The 22,728-nt window shown below is 39.6% G+C and overlaps 1 protein-coding gene across 1 annotated transcript in view; it reads right to left on the bottom strand.

Moving 5' to 3' along the window:
- Nucleotides 1–22,515, bottom strand: part of LOC141773812 (transmembrane protein 150A) — a 29,402-nt gene extending 6,887 nt beyond the window's left edge. The window contains exons 1-6 of the mRNA XM_074645881.1: nucleotides 22,211–22,515; nucleotides 20,006–20,254; nucleotides 14,809–14,856; nucleotides 14,022–14,108; nucleotides 12,758–12,825; nucleotides 6,193–6,320 (exon numbers count right to left, since the gene is read on the bottom strand). Coding sequence (XP_074501982.1) covers nucleotides 6,193–6,320; nucleotides 12,758–12,825; nucleotides 14,022–14,108; nucleotides 14,809–14,856; nucleotides 20,006–20,070 — 396 coding nt within the window. The 5' untranslated portion in view covers nucleotides 20,071–20,254; nucleotides 22,211–22,515. The remainder of the gene's footprint in view (nucleotides 1–6,192; nucleotides 6,321–12,757; nucleotides 12,826–14,021; nucleotides 14,109–14,808; nucleotides 14,857–20,005; nucleotides 20,255–22,210) is intronic.
- Between the last annotated feature and the right edge of the window lie 213 nt (nucleotides 22,516–22,728).

Below are 22,728 nucleotides of genomic sequence, written 5' to 3'. Positions count from 1 at the left end.
ACCAGAGCTAGAAATACATCTTCAAGGGCCAGACTAATTTGATAGAAGACAAAGATTTGCTTTTCTTGACTGATGCTGAGTGGTTAAAGCCTTGTGTTTGGAATAACAATGTTCCTCTGCTCCACGTAACTCTTAGGGATCATTAGAGCAATAGCCTACAAGTTACGTAGTTTTGGCTTTTAAGCCATTTGTCCATTGACCCGGCTGGTACATACTGAACATTCTTGTGCAATAGGCTAATTCTTGATGTGACACAGTAAGATTTCCTGACAATTCATTGTGAAAAAGCGAGCAAAGTCTTTTCCTAGATGTGCCTGTGACACCTACAGAGCTGGAAGTGAAGATGGGACGTAAATCACAGACATTTTTCCACATGTTTTTGTTCAGAAAGCAGTGTGTTACTCACAGTGGGAATTCCACTTTAGTCTAGTAAATTCCATAGTAAAGTGGCTGTTACAAAATCGTATTTCTTTTACTGCATCACCCCTGCATCTATTGTAACTGTGGGAGTCTGAGTGTTGTAGTACTGCCAATCTGTTACTCACTATTCTCAGTAATGGAAAAACACACACACACACACACATACGCACAAACAACAACCATATGCTTTGTTCTCCCGGCACCTTCTTGTTTTTAGTGCAGAACTTTACCTAGTTCCAGCTTCTCAATTGTGAGGATTTGCTGCTTGTCTTTGTCTGATATGATCAGAAACTAAATATCTTTGGGTTTTGGAAGGATGTTCGGATATAACGAGCAATCTGAAAATGTCACTTTGGGCTTTAGGAAACTGTGATGGGCATTTTTCACCATTTTTTGATATATTTCACAGACCGGCAGATTAATCAGTAATGAAAATAATCCATATACACTCCACAGTGGTCTGCGCTGCGTGTGTGCCGCCTGGTGTCCTAGATTCTATAACTAATTGCAGTCATTACCTGATGGCTTAATGATCCGTTAAGTAAATCTTTGCTGTTCTACTCACTGTAATGTACGTTTTCACACATTATACAGTATGCCGGGAACATGTGCTGTCACAACAACGCAGGTTAGAGATAAAGCTAAGGACAATGGAAAAACTGATGGACGGTGAGAGCAGTGAGGTGGACTGAAATGTGGCAGCAGAAGCAGTGAAAAACAATGAAGAAACAGCAGAGCCATATGGGGGAAGCTCTCATTATGGCTACACGTGTTCATCAGAAAACACACATCTGTGAGCATCTGCCTTCATCTGTCTCTGCTGAAATGTTTTGCAGCTAAAAGTCACCGGAGTGTGTGTGCGCCTACATCTGTCATATTTTCTAAACATTGGTGCCACATTTCAATGAACAGTTCTCCCTCACTGTCACTCTCAGACATGATCCTCTGCAGTAAACCATCTCAAATAAATGCTTTTACTGTGTGCTGCATTTTGAATGATTACAGAAAGTTAAAAGTGTGCACAGGGTGATAAGGGGTGTGAGGATGTGGGAACAAGCCCAACTGACATCCAGCTTTCTGTCAGATTCAGCTTTCACTTTCTGGAAACTGAAACAAATGAAATAACATAAAGTGAAACTCTTTAGACTTCCAACCGTTTACAACACTCCTGCCCAAATCTGTAACAGAGGGTGTCACCATCACCACCTATTGCAAAAGCACTTTAAACAGTCCTTCAGCTTGGCAACATACAAAAAGGGGACCCTGGCAAAAACTAAAAACATGAATAATCACCTGAGCCATCATCAAGCACATGTTGCACCTGCTTTCAACTTTTACCCATGACTACTTCAAGACTTAAAATGGAAGGCATTGCATTGGGCTAAATTTTTTCCAATACTTTATAATATGCAAAGAAGGGAATTTCCACAGTAGTTTTGTAGCTTTTGGTTTAGCCAATTCCAGAGAATCAGTTTGCTTTTCTTTTTTTTTTTTCACAAAGATATTGCACAAACCAGCAACCCTAGCTTCCTTGTTTTTCTGTATATACTTTTTCTTACTTTCACCTCTTCTCCTCTGACAGAAAACTTCCACTATAAGATAATTCATCTGTAGCCACATCATATACGCTAATCATAATAAATTCATGGTTGTTTTTACACTTCGGTGTAAGTACAGATTAAACAAACAAGATAATGTTTTAATTAATGAGTTGTAGATGTGCTGCTAAGAAGATTTTGTTACCTTTGGACAGAGCCAGGCTCGCCGTTTCCCACTGTTTCCAGTCTTTGTGCTAAGCTAAGCTAACCAGTTGCTGGCTGTGGCTTCATATTTATCATACAGACATGAGAGTGGTATCGATCTCCCCCATTTATTCCCATACAATGCTGCATACAAATAAGCAGAAAGATAAAGAAGAATGCTAAAGAGAGATAGAGCATAATGGAGGAGAGCAAGCAAGAAAAATAGCAAAACTAAACAAAATCTGAAACTTGGCTATTTGATTCATCCATCCATTATATGTAACCGCTTATCCTATTCAGGGTCGCTGGGGGGCTGGAGCCGATCCCAGCTGACATTGGGCGAAGGCCGGGGTACATCCTGGACAGGTCACCAGACTATCACAAGGCTGACACATAGGCCCAATTCCAAACGACCCCCTACACCCTCTCCCTGCCCACTTCCACTCCGTTTGCGCGTTCGCATGGAGGGTCCGCCTTATTAAGTGCCATTCCAAACCAATCACTGGGGAGTGGAAGTGGGCTATAAAACCCTCCAACAGCGAGCTGCATTGATGCCCACTTAACCAGCCGCCTTACTGACGACGTGAAACGCTGTTTTGTGTTCGTCATGGAACACACTCCGATGTCAGTTCCGTGCGACTACCAGTACAAACATTTACTGTAAACTGCTCAAACTGACATTTCATTTATTCTACTTTATTGTCATACAGACGTCAACAACATAACATAATCAAAGGATCAAATATACCCTTGTTTAGTCTAGAATATATACACATACAACATATATTTATTATTTTTTACCCTATCAGGAGTTATAACCCCATAATTTATTATATCTTCAACTGTGCAATACTGACTCAACAGTACAATGATTTCGTGCATTCATTCAGCTGTGCAATAATCTGGTTTACTCCGGCATTAACATTGCATTTATTTATACAGTACATTTAAACTAATATTCTTATTTTACACTATTCTTGAATTTCTATAAATGCGTTCAGTTATATAATTTGCACAGATACTATTTTTCTGCATTATTATTTGCACTGCTGTTAAACATGTTTGTTATTATATTTTCTCTTTTATCTATATTTCTCTATTTTTATATATTTATATTTATATTCTAGAACGGGAGCAAAACGGACCTCAATTTCCCCCCGGGGATCAATAAAGTATTTCTGATTCTGATATTTATTTCCTTGCTGAAGAGAGGGAAGTTCGTCCCAAAGTGGCTGCTGTATTTCTACCCTCCACCTTCAAGAAGGTGCTTCATTGAGCTGTGAGTGTGACTACAAACGGAGTTCACTCCACCACGGAGTGGGAGGGTGTAGGGGCCGGATTGGAATTGGGCCATAGAGACAGGCAACCATCCACGCTCACATTCACACCTAGGGGCAATTTAGAGTCAACAATTAACCTGCATGTCTTTGGACTGTGGGTGGAACCCGGAGAACCCGGAGCAAACCCACGCTAAGACGGAGGAAACATGCAAACTCCACACAGAAGGGCCCCAAGCCGGGTTTTTTTAACTTGCGACCCTCTTGCTGTGAGGCGGCAGTGCTAACCACTGCCCCACCGTGCAGCTCTTATTTGATACATACTGTATCTCATTAAAATAAAAAACATACACGTACAATTCACTGTAACAATGTGGAGACACTCAGATTTCATGCACCACACCGCTGGAATATCATTGTCCAGAGGGATGCAATCAGTGCGTTGCACATATCAGGAATGTTTGATACTGGCAGGACTTCCTTTGGATGCAGTTGGACAGCATCAACAAGGCAAAAAGGCCCTGCTGACAGCGGGAATCATCTGGAGAGGAGCATGCAGGATTAGCTGTTCACAGCTTTTCTGGTCCTCTTTCTTTCTCTCCTCCACCTGAAGGCAGCTTTTGACCTAGCCATGTCACTCTCATGGACCTCTGTGTGGTAGTGATGTGCTTTTCCATCATCTATTTACGTGCTTCTCTGCCCAAACCATCAGACCACTTGACAGGAAAAAAGCCCCAGTGGCCACACCGCACCATACGCTGCCAAAGCCTTATGTAACACACAAACTGAAGCCGTTGCCGCCGCTCAGTATGTTGCCATGTGTTGCGTTTCCGGTGCTTTCACTGTCTTTGATCTGTCGGTTTCATCAGATCTTCGCTGCCGTTTTCTCCTTTGATTCCAGCTTGTTTGCGTTGTTTGCCTGTGGATGCTGTGTGTCCATATGTTTTTGGGGCTGTGCTTCATTTTGCCAGCATAATTTCTATTCTGTCATGTGGTTTAAACAGTTTATTCACCATCAATGACATCTCTATTTACATCCCACTGGAATGTCCCCGACTATAAGAGATGCGATGTCTGTGAGCGAGCGGCTACGTTCAGGCCTGTGATTGGTTATAGAAGGGGCCTCTGCTACACACACCCCGTCTGCCCAGCTCCTCTCCATGCAAAGCCAGGCTTGATGACTCACTTCCCCCTGGCTCTTCCCGTATAATTCCTCCCAGTTCTGCAGAGCAGAGGCCCCGAAGGAGAAGCGGGAAAAAGGTGAAGACGACCTTTGAGCATTCTCAAACAAACTACGCACCTGGTCAACACACATTCCTGTAAGACGACGACACTTCTTCGTCTTCCTCATCACACACAGTGAACTTCAGACATGAATTGTTGATCTAAGATGTTGTGTAACAATTATTTAAGTTTGCTTCTCATCTCTGCCACACCTGACACACAGATCCAGCACATCCTCTCTCCACTCATGTTTCAACAACGGACAACATGGTAAATCATCATATATGATATATAGAACAATGACAACAGATACACTCAAGGAAACATTATTCTACTTTGTAATGAAACATGTTTTCATTTAAAACTAGAAACTTTTACCACTGCATACTTTTTAGAATCAGTATCAAAAGGGCCGATGTGCGTACCATGGAAGTCACATGTCTTCTCCGTCCTTGTCTCTCTCCTGTTATTTCCCGTCATTGTGAACTATTTAACAACATATTTTAGAAGTTGAAGGACAAAACCAGAATGGTAACATTTTACAGATGTGTCCAGCCTTTCATCGGAAACCAAACTTTGTCTATTTTATCTCTGAAGTCCCCCTCCCAAACTCTTCATTTTCTACAGAAAATACCGAAGATGTCTCTACTTTGCTTTCACACACTCTCTCTCTCTCTCTCTCTCTCCCCAACACACACACACACAAAGTCCAGGCATCCAGCCAGGGCTCCAAATATTTAAACTTCAAGAAATTCTTTTCCAAAGAACAAATATCTACAGGGAAGGAATTCAGGATAGGTTTCCTGACTTTGACTACAAGAAAGAGCAGTGCAGCATCGTGTCTGTGAAAGCAGGAATGACATTAAGAAACCTGAAATACAAGGTGTGATAGAGAGGAGGAAGGGAATGCGTCATTAGGGGAAGTATAAAGTAAAAAAAAAGAAGCAATGACATTGCGGTTCTGTTTTGGGCTGCAACTAACGATTACTTAATAATTCCGCTGATAAATCTCTTGATTAATTGTTTCCTCTAAAAAAAACATCACAAAACAGTGAAAAATGGCCATCTTAATATTAATGATCCAAAGGTTACGCCATAATATGTCTTGTTTTTGTTGACCAACAGTAGAAAACTCAAAAATATTCAACTTCATATGATGCAAGATTACAAAAAGCAACAAATCCTCACACTGAGAATTTTTGTCATTTTTTGCCTGAAAAATTGCCGAAACGATGAATCAATTATAAAAAAAATAGTTGTAGATGAATTTCCTGCCGCTTGCCTAATCAATTAATCAACTAATTACCTCGTATCCATTTCTATTTCAGCAGTTTTATATTTCCCATTGATGGTTTACTGTCACAGTCCAGAATCCAGACTCACACAAACTGTGTCAAATGGGATAACTTTACTTATTTCTATTTCCCTTGTTAAATGTTATTACTATGTTAGATCTGTTTCATTATTTACTGTAAATGTTGGCATTGCATTTTACCTCCGTTTGATGAAAGTAAACTGGATCACCGTACCTGGAAGTTGCCCACCATGATGAGTCCAGCGGCACAGATCCAGCCTGTGGAGAGACTCGCCGTGTTGAGAACACAATTTTGGTGCTTCTCAATGACGTGGGCATAGCGGAGCAGCACAATCACCATAACTACAAAACGAGAGAGACATAAAGACACGGAGAAGATCAGTCAGTTATGATGACGGCTCAGCAGATTAAGAACACACTAAAATCACTTCACCAGTAGAACAGTGAAATGCTGCAAGAAAGGGAGAAAAGGTTACGCTTATTCTGGAGAAGTACCCTGCACACTGTTGGTACTGTGTGTTATTATTTCACAGTGCCTGCCTGGCTGCAATTTAAATCTCCCACACCTCACTTAGCCAAAAAACACAAGACTTCCTTGGAAGTTGATTAAAAATCACACAAAGTTGAATTTCTCTGCTTAACAAGTGGGAATACAAGAGGCAGGAAATGGCGCGAAAGTGAGAACGCTAAACGGGTGGGGGGTTGGTCGAAGTCTTGCATAAGATTAAAAGGTGAAGGGAACCGAAGTACAGTATATGGGACAGATGACTGCTGATGTGCTAATGGGCTGTGACTGGGGGTATTGTTGGTGCACTGAGGAGCTGACCCCCGCTTGGTTTCTCTTTGTTAGCTCCTCACGGCTGGTGCTTGACGAGGGCTGACTGGGCCTGGTGAAAGAGGGGCATATGGGGGGGAGAGTGGACAAGAGAGGGGACAAGGAGCCCCTCATGTCTTGACCTGAAGCCCATATATTGTCTCAGAGACTAAACTGTTGTCTTAAATCTGTCACCATCTGTGTAAGGGACGGGCTCTAAGACGATCTGTGCTTGCCAAAAAGAGAATAAAAATGGAAACCTTGGTCACGGAGAGGAAAGAAAAACATCAGTGCAGGACTTTGTCAAGCTTTGTCTCCACCAGTCAGGGTTTGGATATGCTATGGCCTGTCTGGCTCTAAGCCAGCGTCTCAATGTGCACATTACTGTACATAGTTAAATATAGCTATGTATATAAATGTGGAGATGTTTTGAGTAATTTCCTGTTAGTACAAAATGTTTAAGTTCATGACTTCTTTCTACTAAATGCCAAAAAAAAGTGCACTGAGTATATTTTATTTTACAGTAAACTTAACTACATTAAGTTCTCAAGTCTTACTAAAATGCAAAAAGCAAATAATTTTACTGTTAAATCATACTTTAACATGGATTTTTGGAATATAGCGTTAATGTGATCTGAGCTAATTTTGCTTGATAATGTGCATTTTTGACAAAACACAGCATGTAAATAAATCACATTCAGACATTTTGCAATTAATCAAGATAAAAAATGACAATCCTGCATAATAATAATATATATATATATATATATATATATATAAATATACTGTATGTACTTGTTTAATTAACAGGGACCATACAGATGTTACATGAAGATAAGCAATCCAACAGATGTAATGTAATCAGGACATCTATCTGAAGCTAATGTAATAGAGCTCATTATGCAATGTTATAAAAAAATTTATCAATAAGATCTTTGTTCAGTTCCTCAAGTCCGACCTTGTGAGAGAGAGAGAGTTCTTGTTTGTGTTTCTCTCTGTTCCCTCAGCAGGAAAATTATCTTAGCAAAGTGATTTCAGCTACAATCATGGAAAAAAAAAAAAACGGCAGTGTCTCCAGGCTCGGAAACAATCTTGTCTTTGTTTTGTTTTTTTCCTACTCCTTTAATACACACTGTGTTGCTAAAGGAACAGGAAAGGCAACTGCAGTGTATTTTATTAGATTATGGCATCTCTGTCTCTGCGCTGCAGACCGGCTGCCGGCACATTCACCTTAACTTGTCACTTTGAAGCATAAGCCATCTAGCTGCACTATTGTATTTATTGTATGGTTACTACATCATAATTGTTGCAGTGTGTTTTTGTTGTGTGTGCTAAGTGATTATGTGTGATTATCAGGGCCGTCAATGGATTAAAATAGTTAATCGTGATTAATTGAATATTAATCGCACATTCTTTATCTGGTCAAAATGAACCTTAAAGGAAGATTTGTCAAGTATTTAATACTCTTATCAACATGGGAGTGGGCAAATATGCTTTCTTTATGCAAATGTATGTATATTAACAAAACAAAACAATGACAAATATTGTCCAGAAACCCTCACAGGTACTGCATTTAGAATAAAAAATATGCTCAAATCATAACATGGCAAACTGCAGCCCAACAGACAACAACAGCTGTCAGTGTGTCAGTGTGCTGATTTGACTATGACTTGCCCCAAACTGCATGTGATGATCATAAAGTGGGCATGTCTGTAAAGGAGAGACTCGTGGGTACCCATAGAACCCATTTTACATTCCTTTGAAAATGGCCCTGCCAGTTTGGAGTGTTATTTAGCCTCCTTCGCAACAAGCTAGTATGACAGGCTAGTATGCAGTATACGTTTTCTAGTTTCATATGATGCCAGTATCTTCACTCAAGCTTTAAAACAGAACCCCTACAACCTAAAAATCACAAGTTGCGTTAATGCGTTAAAGAAATTAGTGGCGTTAAAACAAATTTGCGTTAACACGTTATTATCGCGTTAACTCTGACAGCCCTAGCGATATGTTTTGTTGTTGAGTGCACTGAAAGAAATTCCAAATCAACGGCAGTTGATATGGCAATAAATGATTGAATCTTGAACATTTTCCCCATCACACTCTCTATGAGGAAATCCTTCATGTTTAGCTTTTATTTAGTGCACTCTTTAAAGAGTGGGCTGTGTGGGCTGTTTGCTGGCATATTCCTTTGAGGATGCATGTCATGCTGAGGGGTCACGGGTTCCTACAGCATAAAGGTTACATGTCTGATGAGTAAGCAGCATAGCTGACCTCCACCTGGCTTCAGACGGTCAAGACAAGCTGTTGTCTGACAGCTCAACAATAGGAATACGTTAACATAATGTCCCTAACACTGTTTGAGCTTTGTTGGTCACCTTCCACACAGACGCCCTCCCCAGACTTCTTTTCTCTGAACTCAGGAAGCCCGGGGGGGGAATACTAATGTCACTCTCCCGTGGAAGTTAGCGTGCAATGATGTGGACATACTGTAATCCTACTGTCACAAGCACAGACTTGCTTTTGCATTCACACATAGACGTGGGCTAACGGTGTAAGGGCATATTCCTACAAAAGTCACATCAGTCACACCACACCTCACTGTTAAATAAACTCACAAGGAGATATGTTGCAACCCAAACACCTGGCTGCATTCTCTCCCACAGGAGGCATGCTGAGAGAGAATACAAGCATTGTCTTTGAAACATTGCGTGTGTACACTGGCAGAGAGGTGGGAACTGGGATAAAAACGAGGGGCACAAGTGTGCTTAAGGTCAGATTTACAGGATATGTCGCAATCTACAGTGTTTTGCAAGAGATGAACAGATCAGATTTCCTTCTGTAAACAACAGTGCAGTTTTAATGTCAGTTTTAACTGTAATGTAATCCAGTTTAGAGAGAGGGATAGAGGCCGATACATTGGTTGATATTAGCTTTTGTGCAGATTTGTTGGATGAGTAACAAATGAGTAACGACAGGGTCACCATAACATAATTATGTCCAGACATGTTGATTTCTCAATTGTAAAATGCCCCAATTTTAAACCACACTGTCTGACTTTACAGTTATATTGCACATAAATTGTGTAGGAGTAATGGGCTGAGGTAGCTCTGTGGTAAACACAGTTAACTGGAAAGTTACGACAGCATTACACCTAAATAGAGTAAAATAGAATGTACTGACGTAGAGTCAGACATGAGTCATCCTGTCATCCTGATTGAGCAATGGAGTTAACAGTGTTGACAGGAAATTTGAAATATTGTGTTGCTTTTGGTTTTAACCCTGAGATGCCACATTGTTTGGCAGCTACATTGTTTGGTTGCCACTAGGGCTGCCAAAGTTAACGCGGTAAGAACGTTTTAACGCAAATTCGTTTCAACGGCATTCATTTCTTTAACGCATTAACACAATCCATCTTCCGGAGGTTATACCAGGCTCAGATTTAAAGCTAGAGTGAAGATACTGGCATCATATGAAACTAGAAAAACTAAAGAATCCATCTGTACCAACAATGTCATAATAGCTAGCATAAGTCGAGAGGAAGGCTAAATAACACTCCGAACTTGCGCTAAATTTTGGCGAGGAAAAACTGGCATGGCCATTTTCAAAAGGGGTCCCTTGACCTCTGACCTCAAGATACATGAATGAAAATGGGTTCTATGGGTACCCACGAGTCTCCCCTTTACAGACATGCCCACTTTATGATAATCACATGCAGATTTGGAAAGTCATAGTCAAGTCAGCACACTGACACACTGACAGCTGTTGTTGTGTTGTCATTGTTTGGTGTTGTTAATTGATTTACAATAATAAATATATAAATCTGTTTACATAAAGCAGCATATTTGCCCACTCCCATGTTGATAAGAGTATTAAATACTTGACAAATCTCCCTTTAAGGTATGTTTTGAACAGATAAAAAATGTGCGATTCATTTGTGATTAATCGTGAGTAGCTATGGACAATCATGCGAGTAATCACGATTAAATTATAAATCATTATAAATATTTCAATCGATGGACAGCCCTAGTTGCCACAAAACCTTTTTTGTTTAGTTAACGGTACAATCACGGTCAGTGCTGCTTAACCTACCTCTCTTTCTCTTAAACAAATACATATATGTACACAAGGTCGACAGACTGACCTACTGCGGTTCAGGGGTCATGGTTGGCTGACAGTGCTGCTCAAATGCTAAACTTTCACTGCTGCCTGAGCAGATTTTCACACTGAGCTGCAACAGTCTGGTTCCTACTATCTCTCAAGCACAGCATGCTATGTGTAGTCTCACTCCATATATATGAAAACACACACACACACAAACACACACATATAGAAAGGCTCCCCTATTCTTGTCACAGGCAAAGACCAGAGCTGTAATTTAGACAACAACGCACAGCAAACAGCTTATTTGGAAACTTCAAGGAACATTGTCTCATGTTTTTTTCTCTGCCTCCCTCTCAGAAGTATCAAGCTGATAGGTTGCAGGCCTTAAATAGCTGCTAGAGGCATGGAGACTTATGAGAAGACAAACAAGGCAAAGAGACCTCTCCCCTGATTTATATACGTGCACGCGCACACACACACACACACACACACACACACACACACACACACACTGAGAGAACATGTCTAAACCACAGCTGGGAAACATTAACTAGATCAGGGTAGTCAGACCCACCAGTTAACGCAGGGAACAGCACGTTTAGACTCACAAAAAACATACAGACCAGCACATGGGAGCTCAGTCCCTCCATTTATAACACGCGTGTTTTCCTTGTGCCTACGAAAATACACACTCACCATGTACAGTATGTGTGCGCTTCTATATCGGAGTATAATTCAGTATGAAACCATCCTGAAGAGAAATTTGTTGTCCTTTCTACTTCCCCTTTCATTCAAAATGACCACATGCGAGCTTTTCACTGGCTCTTGGTCAGTGTGGTTGTAGGTTTTGCACGGGACCAGCAACAAAAGGGCAACAAAACTAACGTAACTCTGAAGTTTTAACATAGTTCAAAACAAGTACATTTAGTATCTTCTACAAATGAAACTAATCTTTCCTGCTGATATACTTTGAGACACACATTTTGATAGAATTAATACTTTATGAAAGAAAAGTGATGCCTCTTATTTATTCCTCCTCCGTGACTTCAGACTGTATCTCATGCTCGTCGTCATTGTCGTTAGACCTGCTTAGTTTCAGAAGAGCTGTACCGAATAGTTAAAAGCTTCATTCATAACGTTGCCATTTGAATACTAAATCAACATTTTTGCATGTCTATTCATTGTACACTAATTAGTGTTTCCCCTATATTCATTCTGGAAGAAGATAAAGTTGTCGGTACCGGTTACAAACGGGCTCGGTAGTGAATAGTTTTATACTATTTGCAGAATTAGATTCCAGTGGTGGCTGCGTAGGGTTGTTTCAGACTTGTGTGATCCAAACATTTCCAATAACTCTAGAGCGTTTTAATTTAATTCATAGAAGGATATGTGGAAATTTAATTTTTGTCTATTTTAATTTAATTCATATTGTGCTTAGAGGGAATTATTTTCACCGGACATTATGACCGGTGTGTGTGTCTGTTCGTCTCTCTCTCTCGGGTCAGGAAACTCAAAAGGATTGGCAAAGATGGGATGCATATTGTATCAGAAATCAGATTATACTAATTTGTATCATTATCCTTTAGGCCTATATCGTTTTTAATAGATTATCAGTGTGTTTTCTTGCAAAATTTGCTGGTGGCTCGTGCAAAATGAATATCAGCCAATAACGATCGGTGACCGATTGATCAGAGCTCCCTTCATTTTCACCATTTTCTTACATTTTATAGGCAAAACAATCAATTGAGAAAATAATCAGCAGATTAATGGATAATCTAAATATCTGTTAGTTGAAGCTTACATAAAAAACATAACGGACATCGAAGTTGCGACAGTGTTTGTGTGTGTACACATGATGCCTTACCCATGAATGAGCCTGTGCTGCAGATAAGGCTGAAGAAGCAGCTCTCAGGAGGAAGAGTCCCACATTTACTGCAAGAAAGAGTACACAGAAATAAACCACAGAAATACTGTGAATCAACCCACGCACACACAGCAACACTATACCAATCATTCCCCTCCCACATTGTGCAATATAGCATGTTGTTAGAAATTTATTTCTGTTCATGCAATAAGCAAAGGGGGCGAGGGGGGGTGGGGGAGGAACTACGCTTCCTCACAACCCATCATCAAGCCTTTGACTTTTCACCTACTGCATACTCTTCTCTAGGAATGGGAAATGTCAGGAGACAGTCAACTGTAGCTGTCTGTGCCCGAGTTCCTGCTGCCTACCAAGCCAAAGCCTTCTCAGCTGACTGCAGTCACACACACACATTCTTCAGTACATTGATGAAAACGGAAAATCCAGTAAGATAATTCTCACAATGGTGATTTTTAAAACAATTCTTTGATTTATTCAGTATTTTGATGGACGGTAATGTAGTCAGATTTTAGATTTCAATTGACAGTTTAATTTCAGTTAATTACTCACTGACTACAACAGCATATGTTATAGCTAAATATACAGTATAGTAATATAGCTGAAAAATGTGTATCTCTTCCACCTTCACCACTAAACTGTAGATTAAGCAACAACAGCAGCGCTGCATTAGTAAAGATTACCTTTGCAACATTTATACATTTCTGCTTCTGTCAGTTTCAGATGTTAATCTGAAGTTGCATATATAGTTTGAGGGTTACTTAATATTTGCGGTTACATATTCATGCTCATCGCATTTAATAAAAACACAATATTGTCTTTAAACAAACCTCAGTATTAACAATCTACAACTGGTGTTTGATGTTGAAAGCTCAGTGGGACAAAAAGCTAAACAAAAGAGCGGGAGTGTCTTTATTTCCTCCCAAATGTAAGCCGACGCCTCGGTGTGTGTGTGTGTTTACACGGTAAAGTGCAGACCCATGCTTTGCCTCTGAACTGCCACGGTGGCAGGCAGGATATTTGAGCCCCGAGTTATTTTCAGAATGCACACACACACACACACACACACACACGCGGGAGAACCGTCTCCTTCAGGCTCACTCGCTTTTTTATCAACAATGTGCCGACAGGGGTCGTGTAAAACAATGGGACAGTGTTCCTGTTTTTAATCACCAGACAGAAACAAAGAGACAGAAAAGAGACAGAGAGAGGTAGGGTTGGGTTTAGGGCGGGAGTCTCTCTCACTGACCTGATGAGAGGTACATTGTCTAGCGTGCAGCACAAGGTTGACCCACTCTGCGAATACAGATCCTCTTCACATGACTGGTTGTACAACCTGGAACATCAAACATGCACACGGGTGAACACACAAACAAAAAGCTAAGTTAATGTTAAAAGACACACATATGGAGCAAAACCACATTTATTTTAAGTTGTGGAAATATTAATACAACCTACAATTGACCAAATTTGGTTCAAAACCAAAACAAATTTCTGATTATTATTATCACATATATTCTTAGAATGTCTGGAATAAATATTTAATTTGGGACTTAATGAACATTTTCAGTCTTTAGATTACAGTACAGTAACAGTAATTATAATTGTTATGTTTGAGTGTTATGTGTTGGGGTCACAACCAGGCTTTCTTTTGTCTTTAGGGTTGCTGAGTCAAAGTGTCAGAATCACTGTGTCATCAAATAGTAGCTCTGCTGGTAGAGATTAACCTCAGCTTGTCCGAAACAAACACAGCGTCCAGGATAGAATAGTCAGTTATTCACTGACAATAGCAAATGTTAAATCATAGATCTATGCTAATGTACTGCTGTTTATTCTTTTGGTTTGCGTGAGCAGACTTTAAGTGTGTCTTTCAAACATTTGTGAGGCGACAGCCTAGGAAATAATCCCATTACTTAATGTTCCAACAGAGCTAATTGCATTCCATTGAGAAAAAACATTGGGAAAGAAGACACTGACAAATCACCACATTGCAAAGAATGACTTTGTGAGTGTGTAGGATAGATTATGCAACATACCAGTTATCCACAGGGCAGACATGTTGATTGTACAGGGCCATGGCGTACCTAAAATTAGCCAAAACAAAAGATAACAATTTTAGTACATTGTGAGTGTATTTTATGATTACAGTATCATCCATGTGACTTAATGAGTAATAATTCAGAATAAGAACAGATTTTTAAATCACAAAAATACAAGGAAACACACAACAATTGCATTGTCAGAACCATAACCAATTCAACATCCACTGTGACCCCAGATCAGCCACACAAGACAGACAGGCAGACATAGCAAGCAGGTATAATATCAGTGTGGTGCAGTTAAATCTGTATGTACAATGTTGGTTTTGAATTGGCCACCTGGACTTCTTGGACTATACTTTTAATACCAAAATGGCATTTTGTTCACATCCTGCCAGTTTGACCTACCACTGATTTGAATGTGTTTGTTCAACCTGTCGGACCAGGTGACCTGACATTTGACCGTTTCTTATCACTCAATCGGGGATTCAGAGGGCCAAACACAGAAAAGACTGGTTTGTGTCAGTCAAACAGGTTTGATTACTGCTGAAATACAACAGTAGTGTTTATTTGGTCGGGTCACTGACCCGCCACATCAACAGAGAGGTCGTTGGCCAGAGGATCAAAAGAGAGAAGCTGTATTCTGCAAGCTCACCAACCATATTGTACTTCAGATAAGACTTGCTCATTTTATAGTCAGTACACAACTGAATTAAACATTTAAACTCTGGACATAAATGGAAGTTCTGGGTGTCACATTATGATTGAGTCAGCCATCAATTAAAATAAAACTAGAGCTGGCCTGATAAATCAGCAAGGCAACACATCGGCTATATTAGCTTATTGCAGACACTCATTAGCCAATAGCCATCCTCGTTGCAAGCATACCTCACCTAATCTTACATGTCACATCACAACACTGGCCAAACTCAACCTCCCAGTTCAAAACAAACTGTTGTGGTGTACTGTACTTGTCTTAATGTCTGTATGTTTTAACACTGTCCAATTGCCCTATGTCTTTTTGTAATGTTATATTGCACCAATAATAAAATAAAAAGCTTATCGGTATTGGTGACTTTTAGATGTTGCTGCTTTGGAGCTTAAGTGTCAGGCCCTTGATTATTTCCCCACCAGCAACAGTTACAGCTCAACTGTGTCTGTTCTGTCCATATACATGTACAAGTTATATGGAAAAGCAGCTGTAAATACGCAAAACTCTGCGTATGAAATGGCTGGTTGCACTTCTCAGTAGGAAGTGCAGAGAAAAAATTGTTGATAGTCTTACCATAAGCCAAACTGTGCTTTTAAATTGTAAAAACTAGAATATACAATTATGCATGATCATTTTTAGCCCTATTTCTAAGTGGGCATCTCACGGGGTAAAGGGAAAATCTGGAAGGAAAAGCAATTGTCACGTAATAAATCCCCTTGTTATTCACACACACGTAGGAAACACTGATCAAAACAATATTTCTAACTGCCAGAAAAAGATGGAAAGACAGACAGTCGGATGTAGACACAGAAACTATTTGTCCTGATTTATAAAAGCCGTAGTAGTTCAGTAGGAGGTTAAGCACCCATTATGAATGTTTCCAGTATCCTACGTCACAAACCAGTCTTTGATGGACGAGTCACAGAGACATATCATAAAGACGCACACACCTGCTACCCAGAAGACACTAACAAGCACAGACACACGTCACCTCACACATACACGATCCATGACCATATTTATTGGAAGCGAGACATATTTTATGTGTGATAAAGATTGTGGTGTAAATAATTTCCACAATACCATATAGCCAATGTGTCAGAATTTAAAGCTGAACGTCATAATTAGAGTTCAAGGTTTCACACTTACAGTATGTCATTGTGATAATCATACAGTATAACACTGTTATATATACAGTTATACAGGTTGTAGCTAGAGTGAAGATACTGATATCATATGAAACAAAAAAAAAAAACGTAGGAATCGATTGGTACCATGTCTTGTTAGTTTGTCGGGAAAAATGCTAAATAACGCTCCAAAATGACTTTAAATTTTAGCGAGGCAAAACTGGCATGGCCATTTTCAAAGGGGTGTGATATGTGAATGAAAACTCTGAGATGAACAGAGTGAAAACTGTCTCTTATTAGATGAAACAGATGTTGACAAATTGCATAATTCACACTTGAAAAAAGATAATATATTGCAATATATCTTATCTCAATACTCAGCATAATGCATAAATGTTAAAAATCGCAATAAGATCGTATCGTGACTTAAGTATCGTGATAATATTGCATGGAGGGGCATCTGGTGTTTCCCACCCCTAATGGTAAGTATTCAATTTTGTGGTAACAAAAAATGTCATCCGTTTGCGTATCGTACACTTAGAGGGATCTACCACAAAATCCTACATAGAAAAGGTCAAATCATCAACAATCAATACTACGACAGCCAATCTCCCTACTTAATTCTGATCGATTTTATGCTAATCCTAGAGCATTAATTGCTGTTAGAGAAATCAACATTTTGGAGTTTCTATATGTGACTCATCTTGCTTATCTTCACAAGCAAAGGTCATGTCACTATTTTTGCAACTGGTTTCTTCGTTTTCTAACGCTACATGTGATTGGTAAAATGCATGTCGTATTGACCGACTGCTGTAGAGGGTGACGACATTTGGTTGGCTGGTTATTTGATGGCATTAGGCTATGTGGCTCACCACGTGAAAGTCATATAAGCCAGAAGGCAGACATGTAAAGAGCACTGCTCTTGCATAATGCAGTAAGGAAACCCACTGGTGTGAGTGGAATATGGCCGTCAGGTAGAAAGCTGCCAGCGCTCCAATACAATGACACCAACAACAACAACTGTAGATGATTACCAAGGGACTTCATTAGAAATATATAGGTAGAGAAACTGTAGCCAGCTGAGGCTGCTAAATTTTCCACAACTTTTGAGGCACATATTTTTTTATATATTTGGTCAGCTTCCACAGCTAAAATAGCAGCAGTGCAGCTCTGGGACATTTCTAAATAAAGAGGTCTCTTTTAGCGGTATGTGAAACTAAACTGGTGCATTCTGTGCTCGGAGGAGGCTATGTAATAATAGGTTTGTTTACATAATTAGACCTCTATTAAAGCTCAGCAGTGGTTGTAAAATGTAATTGTATGCCTGTGAGCAATATATAGGTGGAACAGACCATGTTTTTTTATTTAGGATTGAACAACGACTTTCACAGAAGGATCTGGCATGGACAGTGAGAGTTCCCAAAAACTGTGCAAAAATAACACATCAGAAACCACAGGAAAGGGTGGGATGCATAAACTATGAATGAATTTTGGCATTACAGGGCAGGCTCTAGTTGCTTTTCTGGCTGGTTGCTGTAGCGCCTAAAATGCACAGTATTTTAAAACTGAAAGCAAAATATAGCCTATGCTTAAAAGCAATTTCAAATCTCAACTGATCACGGGTACAGTAGAGCCACACTGATGTTTCAAACACATTGCTTAATGCTTAACTCAAAAAAGGTCAGCAGAAGAATCAAAGCCAAGACTCTTGGGTGGGCATAAGCCTTCCTCTGCCTCCACAAAGACCTTTCGTACACTGGGCATCATGGCCACCAGATGCTGAGTGAAATTCTGCTTACGCTCTCTATTACCGCCTTCCAATATTTACCTTACTCCCACCCACTCACCCACAGTGAAAGAGGGAGTTACGCAACATGTCACATCCTTTGACATTCCTCTAGTCTGGAAAAGGACCCTTGACTGCTCTTAGAAACAAGGCGCCCTTGTCAAGGTAACGGGAAGGAAACGGGTTTAAAGGGACTGACAGTCAGCAGCATTTGGCATCTTAACTCAGATCAACTTTCTACCTCCGAAACAAATGCCAAAGCAAGAAAGAAATGTGCAACACTTGCACTATATTTCACCTGCACATTCTCCAACTCTGTATAGGTCTGAAGCAACATTAACAGCTCAACCATACAACTTTTCTGCAAAGCCCTGTACTCCTGAACACACACTACTGATTGGACTGTGAAGCCTTCCATGTTCACAAACACTAATTGGTGTGCAAGATCTCAGCTTTGCACCTGATTAGACTGTGTACTCCCCACGCAACTCATGTAGACTACGGCAATCTGGAATCGGGCCATCTGTCTCTCTCCCCTTGGGGTTAGCATTCCTCCTCCCAACAAAATAACAGAGCAGAGAGGAGAGCTGTCAGCCCAAACACAACCAGGAGGTAATCACTCTCTTTTCTCTCCGGTACATCTGCTCAGATACCATACTGCAGATAATTAAGATATACTGCGAACCTGCACGTCTCTCTTTTAAAAAGAGGGGTGATAATCCCAGATCTTTCCTGGAGAGAGTTAATCCACATGCAATCGCCATGGCTCCCAGGAATTCAGGGTAAATATGCAGTGTTGCTCTCCTGGAGGCAACAGAGGCTGAGGGGTTCAAAAGGTTTTTGCTTCCAACATAAATATAAAGATTTGTAATTTGTTACAATATGGCCTGGGTATCACCTCGTGTACTCTATGTGACAGATCATTTGTGGAAAAAAAAATTTTTATTATGGTGATATTTCTGTTAGCACCAATGGTCAACCCTACAATATAGTTGCAATATCGATATTGAGGTAAAAAATATTGTGATATTTGATTTTCTCTATATCGCCCAGCCCTTGTGTGAATGGCTAAATAAGTTTCTGTCTAAATCTTGTGGTTAACAATGCAGAAATAACATGTTTCTAGGAAAATAATGTTTCTTTCACTTTCGACCGACAGTAACTGTAGGGCGAATGACTTCTCTCTTTCTTACATAATAAGTTGTGTATCATCCTTGACGTAAAATACAATTTCTACTGATCATCTCTCACTACCAAGGCAGCAAACAATTTCACCATTTCAGTGTCTGTCTAAATCTTGTGGCCAACAATGCAGAAATAACATGATTCTACGAAAATAATTTTGTTTTCACTTTCGACAGACAGTAACTGTAATGACGGGAAGAATGTCTTTTCTCTTTCTTACATAATAAGTAAAATACAATTTCTACTGATCATCACTCACTACCAAGGCAGGAGACAATTTCACAATTTCAGTGTCAGCTGGCTTGAGGTACTTCTTGGTCGTGATTTTGAGGTTAAAACATGAATTTTACAGTGTTGTTACTGCCAAAGAAATGTAATACTTACACAACCCATATCCCAGTGATGGTCAGGACTGGGAGGCTAACAGGCAGTATCATCCAGAGAGACATCTTCCAGCTCCTTGAGCAGCCCCTTTCTTCTTTTTCCTCTTCGGCCAGCCGAGCGATATCTGCTCAAGTAGTACTAACATTTAACTGAGTGTGACTGACATCTGCATTGCCACTGACTGATTCATTTTCTTGAAGATAGAGGACAGCAGATGGGACACTGGCAAGGACAGATGTGTCCTTTCAGCTGGTGAATGAGAAGAGGAGGGAAATGAGTTAGGTCAGGATCACTCACTCAATAACTATTATATATAATAACTTATATAGCACCTTTCAAAAACAAGGTTACAAAGTGCTTTACAATAAAAGAATGGTAAAAGTAATTAACATCGAGAACTTAAGATCAAAACATGATAAATCATACAAATAGTTACAACAATGCACCATCTCTAGATCTTCATCCTCCTAAATTCCTCACTAGTAGAGATCAATTTTCGATAAGATTTAGGGGAAGCAAATTATGGAGTAGCTTTTCACATCTATCAATAAACTGTTCATCTGTCAAATGTTTCAAAAGTCACTTAAAGGGTCATTTAATTGTTGTTTTGTAATTGCTTCTCCCCATGTTGTCCATGTAATCTGTTTGTAAGTTGTTGTTTTTTCCCACTCGCAATGTTGTTTGGTTACGATTACCCAGAACTCTATAGATATTTAAACAATATCCTCCTCACAAACACTAACCATACACTTCCACGCAACACACACACACACTTGTCTTTTTTTATATATTTACTGTATTGTTGTTATTATATATATCTTGTCCTAAATGTTTGTTATCACTATTATGTAGTCATATTATTTTCTTTATATTAATCTTGTCTCTAGGTGGAGACTTCAGATAAGCCCAGTGGGTTTTTTGCCTCTTCCTGCACTGTATATTATTCATTTATTTCTTTTGTTATGTTTTATAGTCTTAAATTGTGCAAAAAAAAACAAAAAAAAAACATCAGTTAAAAAAAGCCATAAGATAAAAGTGAGTCTTAAGAAGAGATTTAAAGGAAGATACTGAGTTTGCCAGCCTGAGATCCTCAGGTAGGGAGCTCCACACCTGAGGGTCCCATTAGCACCATTAGTAAATCATTACAGGGAAAAGCACAAATGTCATATTAAATTACTCTATTTCCTCATTCACAACATCTCTTACTAAAAAGCAGGAAAAGGGTATTCAATATAGGCTCCATATACCTACATAAATATACTATGAATTGTGCTTATCTTTGACCTGTTGAAATCTATTATTGCTTGGTACTTTTTCCTCATTCGCCCACCATATACAGATCTTCTCTAGAAAGTCATCATCATCATCATCAAGCCTTGCCAGTTAAGGTAATCTCAGCAAGACTGTAATCAGGGTTTATGTGATGCTCACAGAGGAGTATATAGAGGAGGTTACATTACAAACAAAAACACCTGCTGTAATTAAACCCAATATCAATTCAATACTGCTTTTGTGAAGCTTTGATATATCTATCTTGACCTTTGGAGGATTTGGGAGCCATTATGATGTTGTACTGCACTGATGGCAGATAATCTTATTTTAGCTTTAAACAAACATTGTTTTATGGACTTAAACTTTGTTTTACTGGTTTATTTATTAAAGTAATGTACACAGAGGAGTATATAGAAGAGGTTACATTAAAAACAAAAACACCTGCTGTAATCAAATCAAATATCAATTCAATACTGCTTTAGTGAAGCTTTGATGTTATATCTATCTTGAGTTTTGGAGCCATTATGATGTTGTACTGCACTAATGTCAATTAATCTTATTTTAGCTTTAAACAAATGTTGTTTTATGGACTTAAACTTTGTTTTACTGGTTGATTTAATAAAGTAATGTACACAGAAGAGGTTACATTAAAAACAAAAACACCTGCTGTAATCAAACCCAATATAATACTGCTTCTGTGAAGCTTTGATGTTATATTTATCTTGAGTTTTGGAGATGTTGGAGCCATTATGATGTTGTACTGCACTGATGGCAGGTAATCTGATTTAGCTTTAAACAAACTGGACTTAAACTTTGTTTTACAGGTTAATTTAATAAAGGTGATGGCATACCTTTATGATAAGTTTTTATTTACATACTAATGTTTAGTTATCTTCCTCCCTTCTCAGGGCACAACACATCCTACTAACTCACCTTCACGGTTCAAGCTAGCGGACAACGTCGAGCATCAGCGCAGATGTGTGACTCCTCTCTGCTCACCTTCTGCCTCTCTGGTCGCTCAGCAAGTTAAAGCTGTTCTTTAGTAACTTTGAGTCCGCAGACTCGTCCTCCACACCTCCGGTAGATCACAACTAGTCCACACTGGACTCTGGGGACACGGTGAAGTCTTATTTTTATGTTAAATCCCGTCTTTTCTCTCCCGAACTACCGAGGTCCCGTTAGTCGTTTTTCCGCGCTGAGCCGTTGCATCGCCGCCACGAGACTCTCCGGAGTCTCCAGCTGTTTGACTCCGCCTCCTTCAAACCTGTAGTGGGTTAGGGAGCGCTACATTTATAACTGACGGCGAACCGTGTGGGCGGCTCTGCGAGGTCGAAAGTAAAAAATAACGACAGGCATTATATTTCGTCTTTTACAGTGTCATTAAGAATAACTGTGTGTTACAAGCAAGTTCGGTTCCTCACAAGAAAGTAAACCCGGAGCCCAGCTGTTTC

The sequence above is a fragment of the Sebastes fasciatus genome, chromosome 9 (genome assembly GCF_043250625.1).
Source record: "Sebastes fasciatus isolate fSebFas1 chromosome 9, fSebFas1.pri, whole genome shotgun sequence".
In the NCBI taxonomy this organism is placed as follows: Eukaryota; Metazoa; Chordata; class Actinopteri; order Perciformes; family Sebastidae; genus Sebastes; species Sebastes fasciatus.
Note: the sequence above shows the minus strand (reverse complement) of the source record. Positions and strands in the feature narration are given on the sequence as shown.